The following is a 12,130-nucleotide window of genomic DNA, read 5'->3' as shown; positions in this document are numbered from 1 at the left end:
AAGACAGAATAATTAATCTCTTAAACTAAGTTGAAAACCAGGTCGTGTAGAAGAAAAGGTTGTTGAACATGAGTCAGCAATGTAGGGTGATTATAAAAAAGAGCAAACACATTTTGGAATGTTATGTATACTGTGTGTGAGCCACATTGCTGACTACTCTCATCAAGTATTGACAAGGTGTCATATGTTGGATCTGATGGATGAAAAGATGGGCGACAGATGGTCAGACTGATTGGAACAATGTGTGCTCATGGTGTCAGGGAGACAACAATTCCAGCATGTGTGCCATTGATGGTAGGATATCAAATAACTTATAAAGTTGGCCACTTTGTTACTGAAGAGGCACCAATATATGGCTTATTTATTAATTCATTGTTTGCTTTGAATAGGGTAAGACATTTTTAAACGAGATTAAACATTGCCTGCTTTGTCCAAGTAAGTCTTATCGTATGATCACATCTAATGTGTTTGCTTTTGTAGCAAAAGAATTAATGCACAGAGCTTTTAGTGACACTAACCATTGCTAAAAATAGCATAGCCAGTTGCCTGAAAAGTTCCCCAACATGCACAGTTCATCCTGATTATTCGTGGAAGCCATATTTGCAATTTCACTTACTTGCCTAAATTTATTTGTAACCTCAGTACTCTCCACTTTTTCACAGTCATTAGTGAACACATACAGTGTGATAAAAAATTTGAGTGTCCGAAGATACACTCCCAGTTCAGGTTGAACTCAGGGACACTCCGATATCTTGTTTCATCTCCCATACTATAAACAAGGGTCACCTTCCCAGTTTATTTAGTGCCATGTTTTTTGCATTTTGTGCTTTTTGTTGGCGATTTCACTGTTTAAAATGGCCCCCGAGTGTAGTCTGGTCCTAAAATGCTGGTTAGTGTCTCTAAGCGCAAAAAAGCTATGATGTGCCTCGTGGAGAAATATGTGTATTAGATAAGCTTTGTTCACGCGTGAGTTAGTGGTATTGGCTGTGAGTTCAGTGTTAACATGTCAGCAGAGTTCACTGAATTGATCAGTGTTAGCTAAAACTTCCAGAGAAGGGAGAGGAAATTCACCAATCTGTATGTGAGACTTTCTCCAGGAAGTGCTGGGTGACAAAGCTGTGTAAAATATAGAAAAGCGGCTAAGTTTGTGGCTTCATGCAATAAAAGCTGATGGGGTCGGGGGGCGGCGGGGAGTAGTAGACAGCACTGTTGTGAAGCCAAAAACCAAAGAAATTTACAGTCACATTTTCTTGGGTCAGGAAAGCGTTAGACCCTTCTCAGCTAGTGCTGGCCAGCCCACGTGGTTCAGAAGGTCACATACTAGTGAGAGAAGTTAAAAACTTGCAGGTGAGGCAGGTAAGGCACATCAGGAAGCTACAGGAGAATTCGTAAAATACCTGTTGACTGTTAGGCAGGAAAAGGGTTGCATGGGCGGGCAGGTTTCCAGCACTGATGGGATAGGCTTTTTAACAAGGGTGCTGGCAAACAAGCCTCTATAACACAAATAGCATTTTGTTTGATGAAAATGTTGTGACCAGAAGCTCACAGAACCTAACCCTGAATTTCCCATAGGAAAAATAGTTTAATATTCTCTAATTCAGTGTGCATGACAACTTTATGTAACTAATACAAACAATAAGAATCGACTGTGTATTCTTCACCTTGATAGTTGGTAGTGCCAGGGTTCCATTCTTCATTAGACGTGGTGGAATTATAGAACAGTGGCATTCAATGTCAGTGTCGTTTAGAGTGTTCTCAGTAGTCTAGCTTGAGAATACAACAAAAAACTAGCTGCCATAGTCAGTGCACATTTACAAACACAGCACCATACTTGAAAAGTGTAAAGGCAAAGAAGAGAAGTCCGGTTTTGTTTTGTTTTGTTTCGTTTTGTTTTTCTTTTAGTGATATACTGCTTTTGAGAATTTGGTTGTGTTGTCCCCCAAACCCTTAAAAGTCAGCACAGACACACCAAGAAAGAAGCCTGTAACTAAAAGTCCAGAGTAGGTGTCAAGCCCAGTCCCTGTGGTTGTAGCATAACATACCTAAAACTGAAAATAACACAGACCATGTATCTTTTAAGAAGCTTTTTAACTTCGTCAGGGATGTTAAGGTATTAAGATGTATTTTCACTAGGCGGCCCAGGGACACACAAATCCAGACTTAAACAATCACTCCTCCCCATAAGGTCCTTGAAATAGAAAAATAAAATGTTAGAGAGTTTTCTCATTCTGTAGCATTGACCCCAAACAAATTCTCAGGCCCCACATGCTGAATTAGAACTACTGGGGTAGGACCTGACCCTGTGGGGTTTTATTTTTTTAAGCTCCTCTGATAATTCTGATTCATATCCATAATAAACAACTACTGATCTGAAATGGATCATGAGGAAGCATTGAAGAATTTTAACTAGATAATGGGCGTGATCAGATTTAAATTTAAATCACTCTGATAGCAACATGGAAAGAATTGGAGGCAGAGTGTGAGGGACTAAAGATGATCATAATTAGGAAGAGGCAGTCAAGTCACCCGTGAGCTGTTAAAGCGCACACACCCATATCCTGTCTGCCCTTGGAGAGTCTGATTCTGTGGATCAGAGTCTATGCTTTTGAAGTCACTTGGGAACAAGTGCTTCTGAGGTTTAACTGTGATTAAGAACTGTAACTCTAGAAATGGGCCTAAAAGTCACAATAGTAATAACTAGTCATATCCTCTGTTACATAGAAGCCTTCTACCTCACAGCAGTAAAAGGACATTCAGGATGATGTATGCAAATATGAGGGAAGCCAAGAGTAAGTGTAATAAGTGTGAGTGACTCTTTAGATCCCTTCCCATAGTGCTACATGGTTGTACAGCCTGTCATCTGAGGGTGTAACCTAACAAAACACCACCGGTTTTCTAATTCATCTCATTTTCTATCTTGGGAGAACCTTCTGCTTCTGGCTCCCGGTTTTCAGGGTGCCAAGAATGAAATTTGTAGTAGAATGGGTGGATTTTAAAGCCTATTGCCAAATCTGGATCTGATCCTTTGCTACCTAGCTTGCCTTCTCCCAAGAGTCTCGCAACTCTGCCAACTCCTGTCTGACTTGTTTATTTCTAGGCAACGTGATGAAGCTAGAGGAACAGAAATCAGACCTGGAAAGACAGTTAAAGACTCTGACTAAGCAGATAAAGGTGAGATGCAGTTACAGCAGGGGTTGGGGACCATCTCCATCATTTTCCTAAAAGTATCTCCCTCTTAGGTTTGGAAACCTTTGAAAAATTACCCTGATTACTCTCTCTAGCCTATTTTCTCATAGTACATTTCCATGGCAGGGGCCCCGGAACCACAAATTAGTATTGGCAGGAAGTAAAATTAAAGCAGCCATTCAGTTTCAAGATGGAGAACTCTGATAACACGAAGGTGTAATTCCCACCTGTGCCTTTTTCCAGTAGTGAGCTACCATTAAAGCAGTGCCTCACTAAGTACCGCCCAGCCAGTCATTCTCAATGATTGGAACAGGGGACCCTGGAGCCCCCTGTCTGGGTGCCAGCCCTGGTAGCATCTGACTCAGGTGTGGACTCTGGCATTTTCAGGAGGAGACCGAGGAGTGGAGGCGGTTCCAGGCGGACCTGCAGACTGCTGTGGTGGTGGCCAACGACATCAAGTGTGAGGCCCAGCAGGAGCTGCGCACTGTGAAGAGGAGGCTGCTGGAGGAAGAGGAGAAGAACGCCAGGCTGCAGAAAGAGCTGGGGGACTTGCAGGGCCACAGCAGGTGGGTCACAAGCACAGCCGCGCCTTCGTGAGTCTGAGGGCTTCCGCACAGTGCTTGGCTTCTCACTTAATCATCATGCATGGCGTTCGTGCCGCTTTTATGTCTCTCCGTGCCGAATGTTTACTCTTTTCTAGGCTCACTCTACCATGACTGCCACTGCACAACTAGGAATATCCCATCCAGTGCCAGTCACTGCCCTTTTCTGACTGAAGGTGATGAGGAAACTCTTCACTTACATATGTACAAAAGCTCTAGCCAGGTGTCTCCTGGATTGAAGGAATAGAAGTCATGTCTAGGATCCATACTACTTAAAGCTAGTGTTTATTAGCACAGGGACGCGCACATTTCGCGGGCAGCAGCCACACCTTTCACAGTCAGTCGTATACAGCAAGAGAAGCTGGACTTGACCGTAGGGGGACTTGCCACTAGATAAAGGACTTGTTCCTTCTGGCCCAGGGACATGCTTCTTTATTGGCAACTCCTGTGGGCTACCTCAAACAGCCCTTCAAATAACCCACTTTGTTAAAAAGGATGAGTGTGGAAAACATACATCTGGCTGATATGTAACTTTCCCTCCTGTTCTTAAGGGAGGGAAAACGCATAATGTATGGCCCCAGAGAGCTTTCTTAACAGCAGAGTTTCAGAGGGAGGTATCCCTAAAGTGAGCTCAAAGTTAATTATTGTTTAGAATTTAAGTGGTTTACAAACAAGATTATAAATAGTGTTTTAGGCTTTAACTAATGCGGTGTTATCTTTCCCAAGTCAGGGATAAATGTCCTTAAGTTTGAGATTCTTGGATATTAGGAAATTATTTTGAATTTCCAGATGTCTCTCAAATATGAAATGTAGTATTTCCAAATGCTGATTTATGCAGTTTGTTCTTTTTATGTGTTCTCTAGGATGAGGAAGGTTGTTCATTGGCAAATTCTGAGCCTTTGGGTCTGACGTATTATGAAATTTCATGATGCTGAAAAGAGCAAATTTTTTCTCAGAATTCTGTTTCGATTCTCTTATAAAACTTGCTTCAATTGATCCCTCATTCCTTTGTTTATGAATTTTATATAAGATAGCCTTTAGAGAAGGATTAAGATTAGATGAGGAACTGAGTCCGCAATTCACTCTTGAAAAGCAAGATCATTATTTCATAGTCATACCTGTTCCCTCTGACCACCAAAGCATATGAATTTTAAAATAAGGTAGAAGAATAGGAAAACTAGATTGTATAGTGTTACCTATAAAATGTGAAGTCATTTTAGTTTATTTCGTGTCTGCTTTTATTTGTCCGTTCGTCTTACGTTTATATTGTATCTTTGGAAGAGGAACCAAATCCTGACTTGTGTTGCTTCATTTACAAGTTATAGATAAACAGTAAAAGACAAGTCTTGAGTTTGTGTAGTGTCTCTAATAAGTCATCAATTGAGATGTTGCATCTCTTACATAGATTCTAAGATATAGGCCAGTTATACAACTTGAACCCTGATAACATAGATCTCTGCATGCATCTTGACAATTTAGGACTCCGTATACTCTATCCTACATCTTCAAACTTAGGGTCATTTTTTTTTTTTAACCCAATATGTTTCTCTTTTGATTTTCCAGTGATTTGCATACCTACCTCCTAAATCCAGCAGTTTAATCCCTTATCACAAAACATTTCAAATTCTAGAACTGACACCAGTTCAGAACATGGCATATTACTGAAACTGTAGGCCTCAGTGTGTTTCTTGCCTATCATTGCATTGGGCAGGACTTCAGACATCTGCCAGGGCTGTTTTCTTGTCTGATTCTGCACTTCTCTGGCAAACTGTCTCTTCTAAAGAGTTGACTATTTGAAAGTTACTACTCGCTGATGGCTCAGTCACTTCCTGAACTTACCACATGATCAAGACTTGAAACCAGCTCCTACCCTCAAAGGTCCTGAAGCAACATAGTGTTTCCGTCTTGGCTGAATGAGTTTCTTGACTGAAACTCGATTTGACTTTGACAGTCATCTGAGAACTCAAAAGTCATTCTTGGTTCAGACACAGCCAAAGAACTTGCAGAAAATTCTCTGATGAGGTCCTCCAAGTACAACCGAGAAAAGGTAAGAGCATCTGAAAAACACTTTGATCGTAACACGGAATTAACTGATTCAGATTCTCATTTTGCATATGTGGGCATTCTTAAAGAACATAGGCTAGTGGGCAAGAAAATTAAATTAGCGTTTATTACCAAGAACTCAGTAACTAAAACATATGGCATATTATTTAACTTAGTATTTTAGATAACTCAAAAACTTAGCTCATTAGCAATCATCAGCCCTGTTATATTTTAAAAGTATTTTTATTTTGGAGTCAGAATAACTAATGTTAAGATATATAGGAAGATGAGTCTCTAGTCTCAACTTTGCCACCAACTGGCAAGGTTTCCTTCCCAGACCTAGCTCCTTCCTCTCTTAAATGAGGAGATAAGAGTAAGTCGTTTTGTAAGGCCCCTGTAAGTTCTGCTATTCTCTGAGACTAGTTGGTCAGCTGGCCTTTCTCTGATAGAAGAGTCAGGAGTTCAAATGTCAACAGTACCATCTTTCCAGTGCAATCCTTGGAACCTCCTTTACACAATGGCGTGTCCACGTTCTAGCTGGGCTGTGGACCCCGTCTTTCTCTTCCAGAAATTTCAACAAGCCAATGTAGTTTTTATGGACCCGAGTGTGATATGTTTTACTGGACATGAATAAGGATAAGGAATCACTTTTCAACTCTGACTTCTTCTAATTTTGAATCATTAAGAGAAAGACATTGAAATAAAGACTCTCATCAAAATTAAAACATCAAATCTTTTTTCTGAAATATTGAGTCCTCAGGCCTGGCAGACACAGAGACTACATGTGTAACTTGACTTAATGATTGGATGGGCCACATATAGCCTTTTTAAAGAAAGACATTGTTGATGAGCAGTATATGACAGGCTTCTCGAAGAGTAGCAGGAAAAGACCTATGTGGTTTTTCTCTTACTCCGAAACAGTAAAGACCATTAGTTTTTAGGTGGTTTACTTGATTTTTATGTGTGTATCATATGACACCAATAAACATCTCAAAAAAGAGGTCGTTAAAAACACTAATTAGCTGTGTCAGTTTCTAAAAATAGAATGTCTAAAATTCAAAATGTGTTTAGTGTGTGCCACTGGTTCTTGCGTTCTCACCTCTAAAGCAAGCAGCATGGCTGCATATCACTGCCAGACTCTCTGGAATTGGCTTTTAACTCTGTGTGCGCACAAACGTATTCTGCCCTAACGTCAGTCTTGTGCTTGTGCCACCCTTTGTGTTGTTCTTAATAGCTGTAATGCATCACAGACTCTCACTGAGTATTCTGGGGCTGTCACTCAAAGGGAAAGTGTGGAAGTTGGAGGTGTAGATTCTTAAGTCACTACGTTGTCTTTTCTAGCTCTCTTGCAGCACATGCTCTGATAAGCATCCCTGGCCCTGATGGAAGGAGACCAGTTCTCATGGAGATTCCTAAGCAGCTTCTGAGCATACCTCACATTAGCACTGTAGACCATCAGGGACCTATGGCATTTTATTTTGCCCTTGATGTAGAAACTGGTCCTCTGGTATCCCAACAAGCTTAATTCTTTCACTCTCATACTACTTATTTTTTCATAGTTTAAATTTGCACTTATGGATGGCATTAGATACAAAGACTTTAATTCTAAAGTATTATGTCTACTTCCTTGCTCCCCAACCCCCATCTGTAAAGATCTGCTTCGAAAAGTGTAGGCATGTGCTTCCCTTAGGCCTTTAGGATTTTTATGTCATAACAATAAGTGAAATCTTTTTTTTTTTTCTTTTTGGCCGTGACTATAGCATAGTAGAGGGAAGCACGAGTCACTCTGTAAATTACGGAGGGTCTGATTTTGTTCATCCTGGACATCTCTACTTTACCAACACAGTTGTCTGTTGGTGATGGTCCGGGGAGGAGCCTGGTAATGGCGTTTTGAAGTCTTTGGCATTTTCTGTCTGAAGACCTTTGACTTCCAAGAAAACTGAAACAATAGGAATTCAAACATGTAGGTCTTACTCTGGATATTAGCTTTGCTCTGTGGGACAAGTGTCAGCTGTTAATTCTTATATTTGTAGACAAATGTCATGTTGCATTAAGTAACTCCTTTACCAGCCTTTCCCCTCCCATTTCTATTTTCACAGCTCCATGGTCTCTGTCAGCTAGCAGAGCATTTGATGGAAGAAAGACAGCTCAGCCCTTGCCATGATGGGGATCTACAGCCATTTCTATATGAAAGGGGGAGTAATGTAGAGGAGAAATTCTCTATAAAGAGCCAGATTGTCTCCTTATAACGTCCATTGTTTTACAGAGTCATTGCAATCAAGTCTTATTACCCTTTTTCTACATTTTGGAATCAACTCATTACAAAAAGATGATTCTTTTTCTTTTTCTCAGAAGAGTCAGCAGGCTTTTATTTGGAGCATAAAACGAAATTGTTCTGAAAAAAAACAAAGTACAAGTCTGTTGTGGAAAAATTTTGATATGCAACTAGAGTGTTCAGAGAGAGCAGTAGCATAGCAAACTCAGAGCGCTGGCGGATGCCGCCCATGCTCGTGTTTTACTTTTTGGAGTTTATTTTTATGCTTCCTTTTGAGTACGGTATCTGATAATTTTGGAATTAACACTATTTAAGGTAAAATAGGAAGCTATCTGTGTGACGTCTCATTCTGAAGAAGTTAGTAAGTTCTGCTTCCTTTATATAATGGCTTGATCGCGTCTGTTCTAGCTGGGGTCTGACTTCATTACCTCATCTGAAACAAGCCACCCACTAAGTTTTGGGTTGGTTTCCAAAAATCTCGGTATTAGGCTTAACATAAATAGATGTTCGATTGATAATAAAGGATGTAGTTAAACCAGATAAGTTTATGTGGTGACAATGCTGCTTGAAGTCTAACTGAAAACTAATGAACAACAACTAACTACAGAGGATGCCTCATGAATAAAATTTACCCTGGAAACTTAAAAGATTTATCCAGAAGCATAAAGTTCAAAGTGTGGTTTTAAACTTTCAGAAGTACGTACGTTGTGAAGATCTGTATCTAGTTAGCAGATCCTACTGCAGCTCTCATGTGAGAAACTAGTGTACAGTCCAGACAGCATCGGGTCATTAGCAGCTACGCTATCCAAGGGTTAAGACAAGAGTTACTGTCCAATCCAAGGAAAATTAAAAGAGCAGGATTGCTCTTTAACTCAGGAAGACATTGTAGGGTGTCACACTGGAGAGCACTGAATCACTAGAAGAATTTGGCCTGGTAATAGAAAGAAGAGAAGTTGATGTCTTCTGTGTAAAAATAGTTTAAACACTTGCTGGAATTGTCCTACTAGGAGAGAAATTTATAAACCGGGAGAGCTTTACCTCAGGTTGAGAATTATTAGAATGACATAAAATTCATTTACTGGGTGTTTTCTAATATAAACAATCTAAGAAAAGTACAACCTCGACTTAAAATTTACAGCTGTATTTGTACACCATATTTTGATCTGTCTTTACTCTGGGGACTGTTGGATATTTTTATATGTAAAGCATTTATGAAGTGCTAAATAAATATGTTATTATTTAGAAGAGTCTGTTGCCTGATTATTTTTATCATTGGCCACGTTTCTGCAGAGATTTTATGTCATCTTGTTCTGTTTTCTAGTGCATATAGTTTCAGAACTTTAAAGCCACATTAAATATCTAGAATTTGAGGTAGAAGCAAGCTGGACTTCTGATACAAGTTGTAGATAGGAGGTTGATTTTAAATATGTGTCATTTTTTACATGATTTCATTATTAGAACAAGTGGGCAAGGAGCAAACATACTTATTGCACATAAATTAATTTTGAAAACAAAAATCTAATGTATCAAAATATATCACATGGAATTTAAAGTCTAGATTTGCCTTGTTGAAAAACAAGTAGATTGTTAGGTGATTTGATGTATTGGATTTCTTAATTACAAAGTAAATTTAGGTATGCTGATAACAAAATGGAGATTTATAAAGAAAAATATTAATCTTAGGTACTCAGTGTTCCCAGTATATGTTTTTCTTTACCTCTCCCTTTACTCATATAAATGTGTAGGGTTCCTTTATTTTTCTTTATAAAACTGGGATTATATTCTATACATTACTCTGCACCTTTACGTTTCACTTAACAGTGTATCATGGGCATCCTTCCAGGTCAATATATATGAATTTAACTCATTTTAATAGCAGCACAGCATCCCAGAGAATGGACGTGCCCTAGAATATTCAGATATTGCCATGCTGATGAATATCGAGGTTGTGTTCTAGATTTTTTCTTTCCAAATAATGCCATAATAATAATAATCCTTATTGATACAGCCTTATAGACTTATGTTTCTATTTTTATAAGATGGGTTTCTGAAAGTATGATTGCTGTTTTAGAGAATATGCACACTTAATTTTAATACATTTTGCCAGATTACTTACCTACGACTTGTGACATTTTACTCTTCATGAGAGTGCCTGTTTATACATAGCCTTAGCAGCTACAGATAATATTAATCTCAGTTTTTACCAAGAGGGTAAGCAAAAAATGCTGTCTCATTAGTGCTTCAGTTTTCATTTCCCTGAGCATATTTTTACATGTTAACCATTTGTATTTTCTATTTTGAGAATTGTTAGTTGAGCACTTGAGCTGATTGTTTTTGTCTTATCAGTTTATAAATTAGTATTTTATTAGGGATGTATGTTTATCCCAGTAATTTGGGGTGTTTTGGCTTTATCATCTTTGTCATGGAAAATTTGATATTGTTATGGAATACAATCTGTTAGTATTTTCCTTTATTGCTTCTAAGTGTTTTGTTTTTGTTTAAGATTTTCCCCTACCCTAATCTTGTACAAATAGGCTATTACATTTTATTCATCTGTTTCTCTTCCTCCTTTCCTCCCTTCCTCTCCCTGCCCTTCCCCCTTTCTCAGATATTTGATCCTCCTTTATTAAGTCTGATGTGGGGTATGGGTCTTTTTCTTCCATATGACAGCCGGTCATGCCGGCACCATTTATAACCAAAACAATCTTTTGCCTACTGATTGAAACCGCACCTTTACATTGTTCATTTTATCTATGTTCAGAGAGACTTTTCCAATATGTCCTCATTTCTTTTTCTCTTAAGCTGGTTCTGCTTTAAAATATTTTAATGGATTGTTAGATTGCTAATAATCATTTTTTAATTCATCCTTTTATTTTAAATTGTCATCTTTAATATATTTTATTATTTTCTTGAATTTTTTTGTATTCTCAAGGCAGATGTTATCAAGTGTCTAATTCTGTTTCCTGTCAAATTTACAAATGTCTGTTCTCCCTTGAGTTCAGTTATTCATTTTATTTTATGAAATATATTAATAGATCAGGGCATGTTTTTACCCATCACTTATTCTTGCTTAAACAAATGAGAGTGTATCAGGGCCTGACATTTGCCCAAAATCAGTGTCTGTGGATTCTACTTAGACCCAAACTCACTTTGCCTGATTACTTTTAAATATATTGTATCTTAAACTAGAAGGCAGGCTCTTTAAGGTAAATTTATGTGACGTAGCAGAGGCACAGAAGCTCAAATAGAATATAGAGGAAAAGGTGCCTAGTGGTGGAAATTCATCTATGTCCAGTTTCTTCTCTGTTTGGTGAAATTGGAATCGGGAGCCAGCCTTTTAGGTCTAGTTTTGCTTGGCCCGTTGTTTCCTCTTCTTCGTCTGACTTTTTTTGCTATTCTCCTTTGTGCCTGGGATGAACCATCTCTGGTCTCTTCAGACAGTCACATTTTAATGTTACTGATCCTTTGTAGGAAGAACACTCTGCATGTTTTCTGGGCATTCCATGCTCCTCACAACCTCAGTCCTCTACTGTAAGGGACATTAGTGGGGTTTTCCCATACTTTTATTTTCTTTAAAAAGAAATTCAAGATAAACCCTTAGTATTTTCTTTCCATTTCCCCATTCTTATTCTCTATGTAGCAGAAATTCTTCAAAGTCTAAGGCAAGTAGATGATATCTTTCTGCAGTTTTCAGTACTGATGCAGGAGTTTTACAATATATTTCTTTGGGTTTTACTATTGGAATTTGGAGATTTAGATGCTGTGTTCAAATTACCGTTTTACTTTGTTTTTATTGTCATATGTTTATATCGAAATTAAAGAGTGAAACTCAGAAGACACTTTGACACCTGAGACAGAATACTTACCAATTTCTGTCTCACTCTAGAGCTACAAACTTCTTTTAGATTTGTGTATAACGATATGGAATATTTTGAGAAAATTACATTTTAGGTAAGGGCATAGAATGAGCAAAGGCACAGAGGTAGGAAATAAAAAAAAAAAAAAAAAAAACCCTTCAGGTGGC

General features: G+C 38.5%; 1 protein-coding gene across 3 annotated transcripts in view; it reads left to right on the top strand.

The window, feature by feature from the left end:
• SPECC1 (sperm antigen with calponin homology and coiled-coil domains 1) overlaps window positions 1–12,130 on the top strand; it is a 160,450-nt gene that overhangs the window by 83,692 nt on the left and 64,628 nt on the right. The window contains exons 5-8 of one of the 3 annotated variants that reach the window (XR_003045300.1): window positions 3,098–3,171; window positions 3,574–3,752; window positions 5,352–5,835; window positions 7,931–9,353. Coding sequence is in view for 2 of the 3 variants with exons in the window: in XM_025044346.1 (XP_024900114.1) it covers window positions 3,098–3,171; window positions 3,574–3,752; window positions 7,931–7,952 (275 nt within the window). In the remaining variant the exon portion in view is untranslated. Of the gene's footprint in view, window positions 1–3,097; window positions 3,172–3,573; window positions 3,753–5,351; window positions 5,836–7,930; window positions 9,354–12,130 lie in introns of those variants that run through there. The other 2 variants (XM_025044346.1, XM_025044345.1) reach the window with 2 other exon arrangements.

This window comes from Pteropus alecto, unplaced genomic scaffold, assembly GCF_000325575.1.
Source record: "Pteropus alecto unplaced genomic scaffold, ASM32557v1 scaffold52, whole genome shotgun sequence".
Taxonomy (NCBI): Eukaryota; Metazoa; Chordata; class Mammalia; order Chiroptera; family Pteropodidae; genus Pteropus; species Pteropus alecto.
The sequence above is the reverse complement of the archived record's forward strand: the minus strand, read 5'-3'. Positions and strand labels throughout refer to the sequence as shown.